At 32.7% G+C, this 19,728-nt stretch overlaps 1 protein-coding gene across 6 annotated transcripts in view; it reads left to right on the top strand.

The window, feature by feature from the left end:
* Wrn (WRN RecQ like helicase) overlaps window positions 1-17,365 on the top strand; it is a 178,186-nt gene extending 160,821 nt beyond the window's left edge. For 5 of the 6 annotated variants that reach the window (XM_047549838.1, XM_047549837.1, XM_047549835.1 and 2 more), the window contains 4 exons: window positions 1,293-1,455; window positions 6,811-7,007; window positions 13,402-13,533; window positions 15,412-17,365. In XM_047549838.1, the coding sequence (XP_047405794.1) occupies window positions 1,293-1,455; window positions 6,811-7,007; window positions 13,402-13,533; window positions 15,412-15,534 (615 nt within the window). In that variant the 3' untranslated portion in view covers window positions 15,535-17,365. Of the gene's footprint in view, window positions 1-1,292; window positions 1,456-6,810; window positions 7,008-13,401; window positions 13,534-15,411 lie in introns of those variants that run through there. The other variant, XR_007108336.1, reaches the window with a different exon arrangement.
* The last annotated feature ends 2,363 nt before the right edge of the window (window positions 17,366-19,728 follow it).

Below are 19,728 nucleotides of genomic sequence, written 5' to 3'. Positions count from 1 at the left end.
GCACTGAAAAAAAAAAAAAAAAAAAAAAAAGTACAAAAGTTATTATCTGAGAAACCAGATAATTCCATTGTACTATTTTTGTAACAAAATACATGTTGAATAAGAATTTTAAGTTGAATCCTTATGTAAATAGTAATTTACACATACATGTTAAATATACCTGTATATCCATGATTTGGCCACATATGTATGGGAGAAATGGATATAGTTATTAAGAAAGTCTGGTACAGTCTCCATATTTTCTGAATGAAGCTCATTCTATAGCCAATGATATGAGGTTTCATATGTTATATTACATATTCATGGTTAAAGATACAAACAATGGTATATCTTTATTTATGTCTTTTGCTATTATTTGGTAGTATTTTATTGTGTGATATAATGGTTAATTATTTGTACCTCCCTAGAGTCTGAGAGGGTCTTGCCAATTAACCACCAGGTTAAACATGCCTAACAAGTAATTAATCAGGAGCAATACAATTAGTTTGAGGTAATTTGATGCCTAGTATCAAATAACCATGATATTATGCACACATGATGCCCACTTTTTAGTAAAAAGGGTAGACATTAAATGAAAGTAATTTAATACTTCCTTTGAAGGATGAAAGTATCACCTTAAGTGAACTGTTCTGTGAAGTATCAACATTCACAAAAATAAAGTCTACAGACTTTAGAAATGTATTGGGAATATTATGAAATGTTAGAGCTGAATGACTAAGCTTTCTGAGTGTTGTGAAAAGAATGTTTGACCTAATACATATTTTAAATATATTTGGGGTCACATTTGTTTTAAAAACTGTGTAAATATGAAACACTGTCCTAAATTTAAAATAATTTATGCTAAGTTCAATAGTTAGATAGTTTTGACAGTCATCGTTAAAATTATTGTTATTATTTTGTGAAAGAGCCAATTTAAAACATCTGTTAAAGTCTTTGCATGAACCTTTTATAGAATGCATCTGGAGTCTTATCACTAAGCATTTTAGGATTTGTCTCTTTGGAAATTGATGTATCTAAAGCACTGTCATTTCAAGTATGTAGAATATTAGAATTAAATTTTCTTTATTTTCAGTAGGTTGTGACAGCTGTAAGGCTTACATGGAATGGCTTCTCTCTGCCACTAATAGTTTTCTAAAGTGAATAATTAGGGATGAAGATTGAATTTTGGCTAATTTTGTTTTAATCAATATAATGAGTAGAACCTGTGGAAGTCTATATTAATTTTAAATTAAATGAAAACTTTAAGTAGTGAAAAAAACTTTGTTTTCTTTTTTTGGCTACTGTTTTTCTAGATTAGCATAGCTGAGAAGAGAATTCTGCCTCTCACAGCAGTTGGCATGCACTTAGCCCAAGCAGTGAAAGCTGGCTACCCGCTGGATATGGAGCGAGCAGGCCTGACTCCAGAGGTTCAGAAGATTGTTGTTGATGTTATCCGAAACCCTCCCGTCAACTCAGGTGATAAACATGGCCCTTCTTTGCAGCCTTAATGACTTGAGTCACTGAACCCATTTGAAGTAAACAAGCAATCTGCTAATACTTTTCACTTTAACAGAATTGATCCTTTATGCTTTTTATTGTTTTAGAAAAACAAATTTTCTTCAGTGTCATTCAGAGGAATGTATACTGAGAAATTCTTTTTTTCTTTTCAACTTCAGATTACAACTTCCCCAGCCCCCAAACAGGGCACTTTACCCTTTTCTAATTTATACCTCATCACTTGAAAAAACATTTCTGCACATTCATTCCCAGCAGCTTGCTGACACCTTGTTTTCCCCTAAATCTTTCTGATTCCTTGTCACCTGTTTCACGTGAGTAATCTCTCTAATCCACAGAATGGTATCCCTCACTGTGACGTGGGATGAATAGGCCAACCTCTGTAGCTCCTGTGGAAGGATTTGCAGAATCTCAACTGTGCTCATAGAAATCAAACCTCTTTGCTTGCCTGCAGAAAATTTTAAGTAATAATCCATTGTTTACAGAAGTAAAGTTGTGGGACATTAGAGGACTTCTCCCTTAAATGTATAAATATAACCTTGGTGTGTTATAATTCATTGTATCTGAAAATTTTTTTCAAACTATTAGTGTAGAGCAAACATAAGACCTTATCTTCAAAACCACATGAATAATTATGTTTTATTACCTCAAATTCTTTCCCACATGGAAACAATAATGTTCCTCCCAAGAATTTGAAAATAAGGGAAATAAGATCACTATCTGAAAGCAGTCAGTAGTATTTAATTATCAGTGCAAAATTAATCAAGTCATCTTAAAAGACAGCATTATTCCTGGATTAAGCAAGACTTCACTGAAAGTGTAAAGAACAAACACCTTCCATTAACCCACTGTGGAAACCCAGAAAAAGGAGAGATAGGCAAATTCCAATGGAGCTCATTTGAGATCCAGAGATAAGGAGTGGTGACCTGTGAGCCTGTTGATATGTTATATCAAGATAATGTCAAATACTCTTAACAAGCAATTCAGCTTGTCACTTTCTAGCTTTCTGGTTATAATTTGACTTACCATGCATATCTGTCTATAGGGAAAGCATGCTCTAGTCACACTTATTTGAGTATCTATGTGATAATTGTGTATTAATTATAAGAATAAATTGGAATTTTTTGAACTCAGTCAGTGTGAATCTGCTAAGGGTTAAATTAGGTTTCTAATTTTGAAAGCCTGAGGCCCAAATCCCATGCAATAAAATATTCAGGGTAATTTGTATGTAGGTCATCTTCTTAGAAAGCTAGCCAGCTCTCTTGGTTATAGTCCAGTCTTTCTAACATCAGCAGCCATTTTGCTGGTAATTAAGGCAGAGGGAGGAAAACAGAAATTACTTTGAGAGATTGGATTAAGGTGGTATAGACCTGTTTCTTCATTGCAAAATGACACTGTTTTAAGAAAAGTCAGACTCAAATGCCTTCTTGATTTTAATAATATGAAATTATTTTTTCATTATAATTGTATTATCTCTCAGGACTCAGAAAACAATGTGTCTTTTGATAAAATTTTGAGTAGTAGGCAATATTCTCTGAGTTTGCATATATTTCCTTTTTTGAAAAGGAAAAATGTTTGCTCTCATTTGACTGCTTTCCTTAAATCCTGAAGACTCTCAGATGGTTTTACCTAGTCAGTGAGAGCAAAGGCTCAGGCACCAGATAGATATGTGCTCAGACCTTCGCTCTCCAATTTCATGGTTATGTAACCATTAACACATATGTCCGGCCAGAATTACTAAAGGTGTATGTTTCTGTTAAATACACTTGGCTGTTAATATCTGTGGGTTCTGCATCCCAAGTCTCAGTTTTCTCATCTTTTTAATAGGGAGGGATAATATTGCTTGTCTTACAGAACTGTGAGAAATAAGTTTGATAATACTCAGAAAGCCCTGGCACATCATAAATAGTAAATGGTGGTGCTAAAAGATGATGATTGAAGTAGATGGTAAGATCTTACAGCATCTTAAAAATGCCCTTTAAATCTGATTAATTTTATACTTTATCCTTTTTAATAGCTAATTAAGGATATATGAAGTTGATAAATAGGTATGTAAGAAGGAAGATTTTAAAAACTAGTCATCCGCAGTGTTTGTGGGATATTGGTTTCAGATCCCTCCTCTCCCCACCATGGATTCCAAACTGTGGATGCTGAAGTCTCTTATATAAAATGGTTTAGTATTTGTATGTAATCTACATAATCCTTCTGTATATTTTAAACCATCTCTAGATTACTTACAATAAATACTTACTACAATGTAAATGCCATATAAACATTTACTATATTGTTTTAAGAAATAATGACAAAAAATGAACCCAGGACATGAAATCCAGTGATGCAGAACCCACAGATATCAATAGCCAAGTGTATTTTACAGAAACATACACCTTTAATAATTCTGGCAGGACTTAATGACCTTTTGTGTGTGTGTTCATCCTAAAGAGTTCTTGGGCAGGAGGATCACCACTTCAAAGCCAGCTTCAGCAACTTAGGCCCTTAGTGAGACCCTGATTCAAGATAAAAAAATAAAAAGGGCTGGGGATGTGACTCAGGGATGTGACTCAGTGGTTAAGCATCCCTGGGTTCAATTCCTGATAACAAAAAAAAAAAAAAAAAAAAAGAGAGAGAGAGAGAGAGAAGGAGAATGAGAATAATTTTATTATTCTTGGACAATATTCTTCAGTGACATAAAAGGAATGTTCTAATCTCAGTTCACTATTGGCAGGGTGAAATAGTAAAGGAAGATTTAAGATTATATTATTCAGTCAAATATTAACAACATCTGTTTTATTTTATTTGTCTATGATAAAGAATTGAGTTGCTGTTAATTTCATTTCTAAATCATATGTTTTGGATACTTTATATTTGGAAGAAATTGGAAACATTAAATTTTCCCTTTCCCGCTTACACCCTGTTTTAGAGACAGAAAAGTGCAAAATTGTTTTAATATCATATCTAAGGTTAATAACTGAGCAAGGTTTTCTTTTACTATAGCCTGTTTAAGTTGTACTGTCAGTTAACTTAAAAGAAGAAAGTAGACAATTTATAATTCTTATATAGGATTCAGGCTTATAAACTTCTAACTTGATGAGTAAAATAAATTAGCTTTTGTTTCACTTAATAACCACTCTTGTCTTTAAATACTGTCTACAATATCTAGTATCCTTTATGCTGAGTTTAGCAATTTCAGTTTCTGATGTTAGATGGATTTTTAAATTAATCAGTATTCAAATCAAACAGAATATGTAAACATGAATAATTCTTATAATTGAACAGTTGATTTCAACAAATATCAGGGAGATGAGAAAAGTGTTTTGTAATCATTAGTGACTAAAATATTAATAAAACATTTGTCTTTACCACACCATATGCAGAGTAGCATTAAATTTCTATTTGGAGATAATATCAAACTGAAATTGCAAAAAACACAAGAGAGTATTTTAAGATATACTTATTAAAAACATATTTTAGCTTTCTGTCAATACATTGTGTATAAGTTGAATACATAATATGAAAAAAAATATTTTTGTGGCCTACTTTACTTCCAGAGCCAAAATGGAGAAAGTTAAGAAGGTTGTGATAACCATGAGTTCTGACTTTTATTTCTTTTGATAAAGTCTATTTATAGTCTGTAAGATACCAAACATTGATGTGAGACTTTACTTTTAGATTCTTGTTTTTCTTTGATAAATACTATTTGTTCTCATACTGGAAAAACATCATTGAGTTATAAATGATAAGAAATCAAGATCTACTTACTATGTTAGTATATGTTATTTTCATCTTTTATTTAACTGTAGCCTTATCACATAATTGTGTTTTAATGAACAAGTTTGATTGAAATTTAAGTTTGGCACAATCCTGAATTGAGAAATTTTTCTGGATTTTATGTAACTTAGTCTTTACCTAAAAATAAAGTGCTGGTATATTCAAATCTTATTTTGATATACCCTTACTTGCTAAATAGATTTTGGCTATATAACTTAATATTAATAGGAATTCTATTCCTTTTTAATTTTCTATATTTATATAATTGTAAACTTATTGAGTTGAGATTCTAACTACGTTTAATAATAAATGAAGCAAGGCATTTAATGAGGTGTGTAGATAATATTTTGAATAATTTCTTTCTCTGGCATTTTTATGTGCTTGTAACTGGAAAATTAAAGGTGGCTTCTGAGGGACCTGCCACAAAAGTAGGGGTAACATGATCTAAAAAGCACTAAAGGAAGGAGTACAGCTAGTATTATCATTTAATTCTTCAGTAGATATATTCAGCTCTTATTTACATGGAAAGTTGGAGTGGAATAAGATGGATCCTTAAAGCTAGATGTCACTTAGTCTCATATATATAATGAAGGATGACTTTAAGATAGACATATAAAAGGTTCTTAAATGTGTTAAAAATGTGAATTTTCTAATTACACTTAAAATTATATTAACTTTATGCATTTCTTAAATCACTAACAGTGGTTTAACACCAGAAGCAGATATTTATATATTTTAATTTTATGAAAAAGAAAACATAAAGTTAGAAACTAATTGATTCAAAATATCTTCTTTATTCTTTTTAAAATAACTCATTTAGCTTATATGACACTATGGTAGTTCAAGATTGTATGAATTATAAAAAAATTGGTTTGGAAATATTACATTTATAACATGAAGAAATTAAGGGCATATTTAATTTTTAAATTCCCACAGAAGAATAATGCCATACATTGTAGTTATATTAATTGATTAGGTTGTGGGACAATTTATAGTTTTCTAGAGCAGCACTATTCAATGGAAATATGATATGAGCCACTTAGGCAATTTAAAATTTTCTAGTAGCTACAATAAAAAAAACACACAACTTTAATATCAATTTAATTCACTTGATATACTAACATTTTATTATTTCAATAGATAGAATCTTTATTACAAGTATGATTAGCTCCTATTTTAAGAATAAATTAAGAAATACTAATTTGTATTTGATGTTTGTAATTCAAAGCATTTTCCTGTAGAAACTTTTCTCTAAATGGTTGTTTTGATTCTCAGGGAAGTCAAAAAAGGCAGTTTGAAACATAAGTTTATTCAAAGTCAAAAGTACTGACCTATCTTGGAACCAGGTGGGTTGAGGGAATGCAGGAGTGAGGGGGACATGTTTTTACTCCATTGCCATTTTGTAGGGCTATCAGCATGTGAAAGAGGAAATTTTTCTTTGGTAGCCTTCCTCCTTTCTACAAAATATTTCCTACTATATGTAGCTCATAGGTTTTCTAAAGTATTCTGCATAATTTGTTTTAAAATTGTTTTTTTCATTTTTTACAGATATGAATGAAATTAAATTAATTAGAATGTTAGTTCCAGAAAACATTGACACATACCTTATCCACATGGCAATTGAGATTCTTGAAAACAATCATGATAGCAGTCTGTTATGCCCACCTTCATGTGATTCCAACAAAAAGAGATGTCTTCCCAACTCTGAAGAAAGCTGTTTAAGTTCTAAGAGAAGCAAGGAAGAAGTAAGCACCAATACTAAATTATATGCAGAATTTTCATAAAGTATCAGTTTGTTCAGTTTGCATGTACTAATACTAGAATGATTTGTACTTTTTCATTAATTCAGTATAAGTATAATATTGGTGTTCATTTAGACATAATTATACAAGCATGAAATATAATTTGCTCCAATTTAGTCCCCAGTACTTCACCTTTCCTGCCTCTTCTCCCTCCCCTATTGCTTCCCCTTCTCCCTTCCCCTATTCCCTTTCCTCAACTCTACAGACCATTCTTCTGTTTACTTATACTTTTTTAATTAGTTAATTATGGATATACATAATTATGGATATACATAATTATGGATATAAATACTTTGGTATGTTCATGTATGTACATAGGAAAGTTTGGTCAGTTTCTCCTTCCCCCCTTGGTCTCCTTCCTCTACTCTATTGTTCTCCCTTCTATTTAGTTGATTATGTAGTGTATCCACTTAAATTGTACCAGTATTGACTTTATAGCATATAGGGATTTCATACAAACACCTACTTTGCTCAATACCTTAAAAATAAGATATCTGGTCTTTTGAAATTCTATACTTAGGTTTGTATATAGTCATGTCCTAGATAACCTAATGAGATTTAATTAATTGGAAATCTTTACATTTTTTAAATAATTGAGAGCTGGGTATGTGGCTCAATGATAAAGGGTTTGCCTATCATGCACAAGACCCTGGGTTCAATCCCCAGCACTGCAAATGAATGAATGAATGAATGAATGAATAAAATAATTGAATAGTTCTAAAATGGACATAGAAGTAAATATATTTTGGGCAGAATTAATAAAATTTATCTTCTGTGCCCAGCTTTTATATATATATATTTTTTTATATATTATATATATATATAATATATATATATATCTTATATATATTATATATATATATATATAGAGAGAGAGAGAGAGAGAGAGAGAGAGATGCTGATGGACCTTTATTTTAGTCGTTTATTTATATGTGGTGCCAAGAACTGAACCCAGTGCCTCAGCCAGATGCTCTACCACTGAGCTACAACCGCAGCCCTATGCCCAGCCTTTCATTTAGGTTCATTAAGTGCTTAAGACCCTCTTATTAGGTGCTTAAGACCCTCTTATTTTTTTCCCAACTTCTACTTGTCAATACAGAAGAAGATGTAACTCATTTTCCCTTGTTACTTTTATCTTTACAGTAAAATATCATTCTAACCACACATTAGCATTTTTACTTTTTCCACTGAAATAGCAACAGATGCTAACAAGAGAATGGGGAGGGATTTTGGGAGATGGGTGAGAGGAAGTCATACTAAGCTTACTGGATTCTAAAGATATGCCTAATTAAGCCCCTTTTTCCCCACTTAGGGGAATAAGAGTATTGAGGCATGAAGGGGAGTACATTATTTGGTGAGTGAGCTATCAAAGCATCTTTTGTCAGCCTCCTTGTATGGACAGGTGCTTTATTGGAGGCCTCCTTTCAGAGCCTTTTGTGTGTTAACATTCATCTTCTTTATTGACTTGGGTTTTACCCCTTCTTCTGTCCCATTTTATCATTATGAGGCTTTTGATAAAGAATGTCATTATAATGAATTATTTTTATTAGTTGATGCATTGTTATAATTATTATATCAATTGTATTTGCTATTAAAATAGAAGCTTGATCTAGTCTTTGTTTAATGGAAGAAGACTATGTCTTGGTAATGATAGTTTTGATTTGAGATACATAGGCATACAATGGGTTCTTTGAATATGCAGATTTTTATTCTGGAATGTTTTCTTCAATTGTGGCTTTAAATTTTTTTGTTTAATTTAAGAAAGTTTTCTTAAATTATATTTTCACTATGTGTTCCATTGTTCTGTATTTCTTCTTCAGGGACTTCTATCTGCCTTACCTTCCTTCAATATTGGTTACTTCTCATGAATACTTATTTTTCTTTACAGTTTTTTCTACCTATTTCTACTATTACTGTTTGGACATAATAGGTTGTGTTTATTATTGTTTTCTGCTTAATTTAATATTCACTTAAATTCTTTCTCTTTTTTTCTTTCATTCTTTTTTCTGAAAATTTCCCTTCAATTTTGAGTTTTCTGATTTTGGTTTATGATGTTTTTCATGTTTTGAGTAATATTCTTAATGTTTTTCAGCTCATTTTCAAAGGTTACTGTTTTATTCTGTGTCTACACAGGTCTGATGTCTGAGATGTGACCTTGATTCTTTTCTGTGCTCATTTTAATGTGAAATTAGTTTCCCTGCACTTTAAAAGAAGGCATGTGTCAGCATACCTTTTCCAATTTCACATAATTCTAATGTTGTTTTGTTTAATATTCAAAATTTGAGATATATAGGACTTTCTTTTCCGTTTGTTTTGGTTGTACCCATCCTGCTCGATTTTGATAACTCTAGCAGTTTTTTCTGAGTGTGGGGCCTTCTCCTGGAAGAAAGCTTTGGGTAGTCACAGAATTCATCAAAGCTCTAGCTACTTCAAACACCAGTGGAAACTCTTCACACTCACTTACTAATTGGGTTAGACAGAAGCCCTTCCATTTTCAGATGCTGTCCTTACATTACTCTGTCATCTCTGTCACACTTTCTAGTGTGCACTGGTGGACTGTGTTTCTTTGTTTTTGTTTTTGGTACCAAGGATTGAACCAACCCAAGAGTGCTTAACCACTAAGCCACATCCCCAGCTCTTTTTATGTTTAGTTTTGTTTTTTGAGACAGGGTGTCACTCATTTGCTGAGGCTGGCTTTGAAATCACCATCCTCCTGCCTCAGCTTCCCAAGCTGCTGGGATTACAGGCATACTGTGTAATCCCAGTGGGTTGTTTTGGGGTTCTCCTGTTTACAGACACCTCACTACTTGCTGCTACTTTTTCTCATATAGATGTTTATCATGTTGGTCTTAAAAAAAAAAAAAATTGTTGTTATTATTATTGTACTGAGAGGATTGAACCTAGGTGTGCTTAACCATGAGCCTCATCCCCAGACCACCCTTTTTAAAAATTTTGAGACAGAGCCTTGTTAATTTGCTGAGGCTGGGCTTGAACTTGAAATCCTCCTGCCTCAGACTCCTGAGTTGCTAGGATTACAGGTATGCACCACCACACCCAGTAGCTCTGTTGGTCTTAATGGCTGTGGGTGGTCTGTCTTTACCTTCTTAATAGTTTGGTTTTCCCTAGGATACCTCCAAGCTAATTTCCTTATAAATGTAAAAGATGAACTTTTCCCATCCCCTTAAATGCCCTTCATAGTATGAAGTCAAACTGCTTGTGGTTTAATATATAATACATAACATTTTTTGTTTTCATTTTCAGTAAAAATAAAAATGACCATAACAAAAAAGTTGAACTCAAAAATAAAAAGATGGATTTTGGTTTTGCTATCTAGTTTAATACTGGGATTTAGAAATATTAAAAAACTATGCTGCTGCATGCTGCCATCTTTCCAGTACCTTTTCCTTCTTTATCACTTTTTTTTCCTTCTTATTTTTCTTGACTACATAAGAGAAAGAGAATTTTCTTTTAAGCCCTGTTTTTTTTTCCCTTTTTTTTTTTTTTTTTGTGGTGCTGGGGATTGAACCCAGGGCCTTGTGCTTTCGAGGCAAGCACTCTACCAACTGAGCTATCTCCCCAGCCCCTCCCATTTTTTTTTTATTGGTGCATTGTAGTTGTACATAATGTTGGAATTTGTTGTTACATATTCATACATGCACATGATAAAACAATGTAAATTGGCCAGAATCATTCCCCAGCATTTCCCTTTCCTTCCCTTCCTTCCTCCTCCTGTTCCCTTTCCTCTTCTCTACTGATCTCCCTTTGATTTTCATAAGATACCCCCACACCTTTTTTTTTCTTTTTCCTCTCTAACTTCCACATGAAAGAAAGCATATGACCCTTAATCTGAATTTGGCTTATTTCATTTAACATTATGTTCTCAAGTTCCATCTGTTTTCCTGCAAATGACATAATTTCATTCTTCCTTGTGGCTGAATTATATTTATTATATTTATCTATTCATCTGTGATGTACACTTAGTCTGGTTCCATAGTTTGACAGTTGTAAATTGTGCTACTATAAACATGGGTATGCATGTATGACTATAGTATGACGACTTTAATTCCTGAGGATAAATACCAAGGGTGGTATAACTGGGTTGTATGGTGTTTTCATTTTTAGTCTTTTGAGGAACCTCCATACTGATTTCTATAGTGGTTACACTAATTTATAGTCTCACTGACAGCATAAGTTTTCCTTTTTCTCCACATCCTCTCCAGTATTTATTATTGTTAGTACTCTTGCTGACTGCTGGAGTGAAATGAGATTTCAGTGTAGCTTTCACTTGCATTTCCCTAATTCCTAATGATGTTGAACAATTTTTCATGTATTTGTTGGCCATTTGTATTTCTTCTATTGAGAAGTGTCTGTTTAGTTCACTTGCCCATTTATTAATTTGATTATTTGTTTTTTAGGTGTCAAGTCTTTTGAATTCTTTATGTATTATGGATATTTAGTCCTTTGTCATAAGAGTAGATAGCAAAGATTTTTCTCTCATTATTTAGGTTCCCTTTTCACCTTTTGAATTGTTTCCTTTGCTGTGCAGAAGTTTTTTAATTTGATGCCATCCTGCTTATTAGCTCTTGGCAGCATTTCCTGAGCTTTAGGGGTCCTTTCAAGAAAGTCATTGCCTGTGCCTGAATGTTGGAGTGTTGACCCTATGTTTTCTTCCTGGAGTTGTATAGTTTCTGATCTCATTCCTAGATCTTTGATCCACTTTTAGTTGTTTATTTGTGTGTGTATGTTTGTGTGTATGCAAGGTGAAAGTGGATATCCAGTTGTCCCAGTACCGTATGTTAAAAAAACCTATCTTATTTCCAATGTATGTTTTTGGCACTTTTGTCAAGGATCAAATGACTACATTTTTGTGGATTTGTCTCTGTTTTCTATTCCATTGGTCTTCGTGTCTTGCTTTTATGCCAGCAACATGAATTTTTTTTTTAATGTATCTGTGGTATAATTTGAAGTCAGCTATTGTGATGCCTCCAGCATTGCTTTTATTTGACTTAGAATTGCTTTGACTCATCTGGGTCTTTTATTCTCCCAAATGAATTTTAGGACTGTGTTTTCTAGTTCTGTGAAGAATGTCATTGGTATTTTGATGGGGACTGCATTGAATCTCTGTATATTGCTTTTGTTAGTATGGCCATTTTAACAATATTAAATCTGCCTACCTATGAACATGAAACTCCTTTCATCTTTTGTCTTCTTCAGTTGCTTTCTTGAGTGTCCTGCAGTGATTACTATAGGGAGGTCATTCACCTCTTTGGTTATATTTATTCCTAGGTATTTATTTATTTTTTAAAATTCAGATGTGTATTTAATAACCAGAAACTTTACAGTTCATAAAACACATTTATAAAATGTATTTGCATGCTTGCTTATAAGCATCTCAGGAGGATACTGAAGATTATAAGCCTCTTGAAGGTGAGAAGCAAGCTTTCTATTACTTTATCCACAGCACCTAATTTGTAACACATTTTTTTTTTTGAGGCTATTGTGAGATTCTTTTCCTGATTTCTTTCCCAGCAGACTCATATTGTTATGTAAGAAAGCTGTTGATTTTTGTGTGTTGACTTTGTAACCTGCTACTTTGCTGAATTTGTTTATTAACTCTAGCAGTCTTTTGGTGGAGTTTTTTGGATCTTGTATGTATAGATCATATATCATCTGCAAATAATGATAATTTGACTTCTTCCTTTCCTATTTTTATCCCTTTTACTTCCTTCTCTTGCCTAATTACTCTGGCTAGAATTTCAGGTACTATATTAAATCGGAGTGGTAAGAGTGGACATCTTATTCCAGATTTTAAAGGAAATACTTTCACTTTTCCCCCATTCACTATGATATTGGCTTTGGGTTTTCTATAAATAGCCTTTATGATGTGGAAATAGTTCCTTTTATCCCTAGTTTCTTCAGTGATTTTATCATGAATAGGTGCTGAATTTTGTCAAAGGCTTTCTCTGGATCCTTTGTGATGACTGTTTTTTGTCCTTAATTCTGTTTATGTGATGAATTATCTTTATTGATTTGTGTATGTTAAACTTTCCTTGCATGCCTGTGGTAAAACTAACTTGGTACAATCTTGAACAATCTTTTTAACAATTTGAACAATCTGCTTAATATGTTGTTGAATATAATTTTCTAATATTTTATTAAATATTTTTGTATCCAAGTTCATCAGCGATTATGGTCTTTCATTGGTGTGTCCTTATCTGGTTTTGGTATGACTGTGGTACTACTGTTCTTTTTTAGGCATAGGCTTTTGTGTTTTTTTTTTTTAACTAAGTGAACAACGCATGTCATAACTATTTTGCATTTCATAAAAATTTTAAAGGTTGTGGGAACACATTCTGGCAATTTTCCAATGAAAGACAGAGATCATGGAAATTCCCTAAGACTAACTTCTTGGAGTCAGCCATCCAGCCATCCAGAAAAAGAACATTTATTCTTAGATTTTCATTCACAGGTAAAATTGATTTTTGAAACTTGTTTTCATGACAAATATGCCAGGCTTGATAACTAATATGTTTAGATTTTTCTTAGTTATATATGAAATTAAATGTGAATATGACTTATTTCTCTTTGCTTATACATGTGTGTGTACATAATCAGCAAATGAGCTTATGTTTTCTATTACAACTTAATGGCAATAGTATGGTGATAGAATTTGTAATATTAAATAGAGGTAAATAGCCCCATAAAATTCCTTTTTATGGTGACTGGGAGTTTTATTGTTCCACTGATAAAGGAAATTGACACTGGAGGGCACTATTTCTAATAAGTGACTTAGCCCTCATAATTAAGGTCTCTTCAGATAATTATTGTTGAAACACAAAAGACACAGAATATAAGTATGTATTTCCCCTCCCTTTTCTCAGTGAAATAAGATTACCAACAAATGCTATAGAAATATTGTAGGAAAACAATTATATTAGTGAGTGTCAAGAATAAGTCAAGGTATGTTTTGATATTTCATTTAACTCAAATACTTCAGTGATGCTATATACTATCATTCCCATTTTCTGTGGAAGAAATAGAGATTTAAATAACATGCATGAGGTCATACATATTGCAGGAGGCTCAATTGGAATTTAAACCTAGTTCTTAGGACAATTTTTTTTAACAGTACTGAGGATTGAACCTAGGGGTGCTCTACCACTTAACCACACCCTCAGTCCTTTTTAATTTTTATTTTGAGATAGGTTCTCACTAAATTGCCCAAGCTGACATTTAACTTTTGATTCTTCTTTCTCAGCTTCCTCAGTAGCTGGGATACAGGATGGCACTGACAACTTTTTTAGAATATAAAGTTTCATAGTGTATTACCCATGATCTTTTGCTTTTTTTCTTATCCTTAAATATTTTAATCCATTTTTAAACATAACAAACAATAAAACATAGCCAGCAGTTGATAAATAATACATAAATAAAACCATCAGTTTTTAAAATAAATTATGTTATAGCTGTACCTTAGGCTAACAGATGCATTGCAACTTGGATAAGGCCACCTTCTGTTAAAGCCTTTAAATAGCACCAATAACTAAGTTAACTCTGCTTGATTCCAAGGCATACTCATGTTAGAATGATTTCTCTGTCGTGTTATTCTGAAGATCTAGTATTCAAAATGAATGCTCAGATTTATGCTATTATAGATTTAGGGAATTCTTGCCTATTTAATTTTTTTTTCATGTGCAGATAGTATGTGTTTTTTTTTTTTCCAGGGACTTTTAACCAGTAGCGAAGAGGCTTTTTAGTGCTTGAGTTTCTAAAATTGTGTGCAATGTTGCACATTTGTTCATTTATCTCCCCTTACTGTGAAGGGGATATGTAGTTGTCAGTAGAGTCTCAACGGACTCTGATTTTAAAAAAGATTTTTTTTTCGTTATTTATTGACTGTTTTTTGAGTGTCTGCTATGTCTTGATCACTCTTCAAGGAGCTGAAAATAAGTGAACCACTCTTCTAGTCTATCTGCCATTGTGGACATTAGAAGTTATGTTCTTTTTCAAATGCCTAATGTATAATTCTGTGTGTCTGTGTGCCTATATGACTGTATACCTTTCTCAGAAAATTAAATTCATCATTTTGGTCAACCCAAAGCAAATTCACCATGGGAGTAAAATAATGTCCAATTTCTTCCTTTACCTAATTAGTGTCTAAGAACAGATAACAAGTAATTGCCTAAAGAAATGATAATGGTTTCTTCTCTTTTTTTATTAGCTTTTTGACCCAGAAATAAGTACTATTTGGTTTGGTTTGGTTTTGTGTGGGGAGGAAAGGTGGTTGTATATTCAGGAACCTGTGTTACGTTTTTTGCAAATGATATTTTTTCTTTGTTTCCTGTAGACTTCATCATCAGGAACCTCAAAGAGAAAACTACCTGAGTGGTTTGCCAAAAGAAGTGAAACATTGGCTGCCACCAGCAACAAAACAATGACCAAAACAAAAAAGGAAGGTCTTTTTAGTTAAGTTGGCAATTATTAGAATGAGTTTTTATGACTTATTATATTATTATAAGAGGAGAGAGAGCTATATTTTATTTTTGAAAAAGAATGAGGAGTAATAGTTTAGCTTAAAAATTATTCTAATCCCAAAGTCAAACTCACCTGTATATTGAAGGACTGGCATCTTAAATTTTCACAATTCAGATAAAGTATTTGGGTCTTCTGAGAATTTAAGTGACTATATTATAAAATAGAATATTAAATTAGATTTTCTTTTAAGATTGCTTTTGGAAACTGTGTTGCTGTCCTGTTTTTTAATTTCTTTTTTTTATAATAATATCTTTGGAAAATGTAATGTGTGATGATTTAATTTGTAGAACAGATTAATAGTTGTATAGTGATTAGGTGATATAAAATATTCTTAGTTTACCAAAAATCTGTCTTGCAAGTGTAAGGAAGCATAGTTATTTCATAAATTGTCTTTCTTACCTTTCATGGAAGCTTTTGTGTGCATTATAGATGGTATTAGTTGACCAGACCAGTGAAAATGAAACGATATTTTGAAATAAAAAAAAGAAAAAAGAAAAAAAGAATCTAGTTGCATTAGGAAGCTATGCACTTTGTATTTTCTAGTTTCTGTTATTTTTCAAATAATAAAATAATTCCTTCATATTGATTATTATAAAGATATATACATATATAACTTGCATTTACTTAATTACTCCAAGTACCTTTTTTTATTTGAGAATGTCAGCATTGGATTTAATATCTCTTATATAGTACAAATGAATATTTGAAGCTCATACTCTGACAGTTTGGTAAACCATGATTATATAACTTTAAACAATTCATCATACAATTTATAAATACATTCCAGAACCTTAATTGCCTCCTATCCCCCCAGTACTAGGGATTGAACCTACGGGCATTCAACCATCGAGCTTCATCCCTAGATCTTTTTATTTTTTATTTTAAAATGAGGTCTCACTAAGTTGCCCATGCTGGCCTTTATCCTTCTGCCTCAGCCTCCTGAGAGATGGGATTACAGGTATGTATCATCATACCTAGCTGATTGACTTTTTTGTTAATAAAAATAGCCATTGTTAATAAATATATGAGAAGAAATATATGTGTATTATAAAAGAATTAGAAAATCCAGATAGTAGAAAAAAGAAGACAATAAAAATCACCCTTAGTTCTACTAAATAGATAATCATAGTTAACCCCCTTTGTATATCTTGCTAGACCTTCTCATATTTACTCCTTTTCTTAATTGGTTATATAAATAATACATGAATGAATTTTAATTGTAAAACACTCTACTTAAAAATTAAATGTTTTCTATGTTATCATTTTCTCACATCTCATTGCCAGAAGGAACCACCTATTAAATATGTCATTCATAGTTTTCTAGTTACTTCTACATTTCCATGCCTTTGCATTCTGTGTGATGAAGTGGCAAGTACACATAAAACATTCTTGCTTCATGTCAAAGTATGATGGTCATCTCCAGGAATTTGATTTTGTTTGATTGTTTGAGTTGTGAATTGACTTGGCAAAGTATGTTTCATGGAATATAATTTTTACCAAAAAAAATAAAATAAAATGACAGAAAACTTGGTTATTCAGCAACAGTTTCTCAAGATTGAATGATGTCAGCTTCTTGCTTCAAGGAAAATAACCAAGAGATTTGTTACCAATGATAAAATTTGAAATTCCTAGTAAAATTTATAATTTTGGAAAACTTGTATCCTTTACCAAGAACTTGTCACCTGCCTTAAAGACTTATCTAATGAGATGGATAATAGTTTTAAAATTTGATTCTGATATTAAAGATTTTATATATGTTTAAAAGATTTGCATAACTCAATCAGTATTTTCTGGATGACTAATACAGATAATGAAGTTGTCAGCTAAATGACTTTCCCAATTAGTAAGAGCTAGAGGCAGAGATAGAATAAAAACCATTGAATTTCATGTTGGGGGCTCTTTTCTCTAAAACACAGAATATAATCTAATCTCATAAATATATGAGAGGTTTTTGTTTTATTTTTTGTTTTTTTTGATGCTGGGGATTGAACCCAGGTCTTGCTCATGCAAAACACATGCTCTACTAACCTCTAATATTTTTAACATTTAATTCTCATTTTTACATTCTTGATTCAACTTTGTGTAGGCTACAATAAAGGACCTAATTCCAAACTTTCCATGCCAAGTTTATGCTTTCTTACCAAGAAAAACCTATGGGCATAGAACATATTTTTTGGAATGCACCATTTTATTGGGTCTTGTCTAAAGGAACATAAGCAACATGAAAGACCCTAATGGTCAAGGAAACTAAGTCAGAGGAAGGGATATTTTAAAAGTGTATTAATGGAGTTTGGTCCCTTTCAGCTTTTACTTTTGTGAGAGGGTTCAATGGAGAGCTTTAATACAGATGACACTTGAAGCTTTTGAAGAGGATCTAAGTCTTGATGTGGTTACTCAACTCTTGAATGCATAATTATGGTGAGCCATGGTCTTCAAAAACTTGGTACTTGCTGCTCTACCAAAGTGCTAGGATTTGAATGCCACAATACAAATTGATTCATGTTTTGTCCATTAATGGTCCATGGGTTTCTTTAAATGAAGTTCATGTTAAAGTCCATAGATAGCAGTGTTCTGCAAAAACTGCCAAGGATCCAACGCTCCCAGAGACCACAGACCCCCCGCCCCGCCCTTCATGGACCCTCTGCCGCCAACATTTATTGTTACTTATATTCTTGATAATTACCATTCTGACTGGAGTGAGATGGAATCTCAGTGTAGTTTTAATTTGCATTTCTTTAATTGCTGGAGATGTTGAACATTTTTCCATGTATTTGAAAATACTTTGACAGATCGTATTCTGTGAAGTGTCTGTTCGGTTCCTTTGCCTATTTCTTGATTGGGTTATTTGGTTGTTTTCATTGTTTTTTGGGTTTTTTTTTTTTTTATTGTAAACAAATGGGATACATGTTGTTTCTCTGCCTGTACATGGCATAAAGGCATACCATTTGTGTGATCATAAATTTACATAGGGTAATGTTGTTTGATTCATCCTGCCATTTTTTTCCCTTCACCCCCACCCCTCCCACCCCTCCCCTCCCTCTATACAGTCCTTCCTTCCTCCATTCCTGCCCCCCTCCCTAAACCCAACTCCAACCCCAACACTAATCCCTCCCACCCCCCATTATGTGTCATCATCCACTTATTAGCAATATCATTCTTCCTTTGGTTTTTTGAGATTGGCTTATCTCACTTAGCATGATATTCTCCAGTTTCACCCATTTGCCTGCAAATGCCATAATTTTATCATTCTTTATGGCTGAGTAATATTCCATTGTATATATATACCACATTTTCTTTATCCATTCATCACTTGAAGGACATCTAGGTTGGTTCCACAATCTGGCTATTGTGAACTGAGCAACTATGAACATTGATGTGGCTGTATCTCTGTAATATGCTGATTTTAAGTCCTTTGGGTATAGGCCAAGGAGTGGGATAGCTGGGTCAAATGGTGGTTCCATTCCAAGTTTTCTAAGGAGTCTCCATACTGCTTTCCAGAGTGGCTGCACTAATTTGCAACCCCACCAGCAATGTATGAGTGTACCTTTCTCCCCACATCCTCGCCAACACCTGTTGTTGCTTGTGTTCTTGATAATCGCCATTCTAATTGGGGTGAGATAGAATCTTAGGGTGGTTTTGATTTGCATTTCTCTTATTACTAGAGAAATGCAAATGTTGAACATTTTTCCATATGTTTGTTGATTGCTTGTAGATCTTCTTCTGTGAAGTGTCTATTCATTTCCTTAGCCCATTTGTCGATTGGATTATTTGCATTCTTGATGTAGAGTTTTTTGAGTTCTTTATAGATTCTGGAGATTAGTGCTCTATCTGAAGTATGAGTGGCAAAGATTTTCTCCCACTCTGTAGGCTCTTTCTTCGCATTGCTGATAGTTTCCTTTGCTGAGAGAAAACTTTTTAGTTTGAATCTATCCCAGTTATTAATTCTTGCTTTTATTTCTTGTGCTATGGGAGTCCTGTTGAGGAAGTCTGGTCCTAAGCTGACATGTTGAAGCTCTGGACCTACTTTTTCTTCTATAAGATGCAAGGTCTCTGGTCTGATTCCGAGATCCTTAATCCATTTTGAGTTTAGTTTCGTGCATGGTGAGAGATTTGGGTTTAGTTTCATTCT

The sequence above is a fragment of the Sciurus carolinensis genome, chromosome 4 (genome assembly GCF_902686445.1).
Source record: "Sciurus carolinensis chromosome 4, mSciCar1.2, whole genome shotgun sequence".
NCBI classification, from domain to species: Eukaryota; Metazoa; Chordata; class Mammalia; order Rodentia; family Sciuridae; genus Sciurus; species Sciurus carolinensis.
Note: the sequence above shows the minus strand (reverse complement) of the source record. Positions and strands in the feature narration are given on the sequence as shown.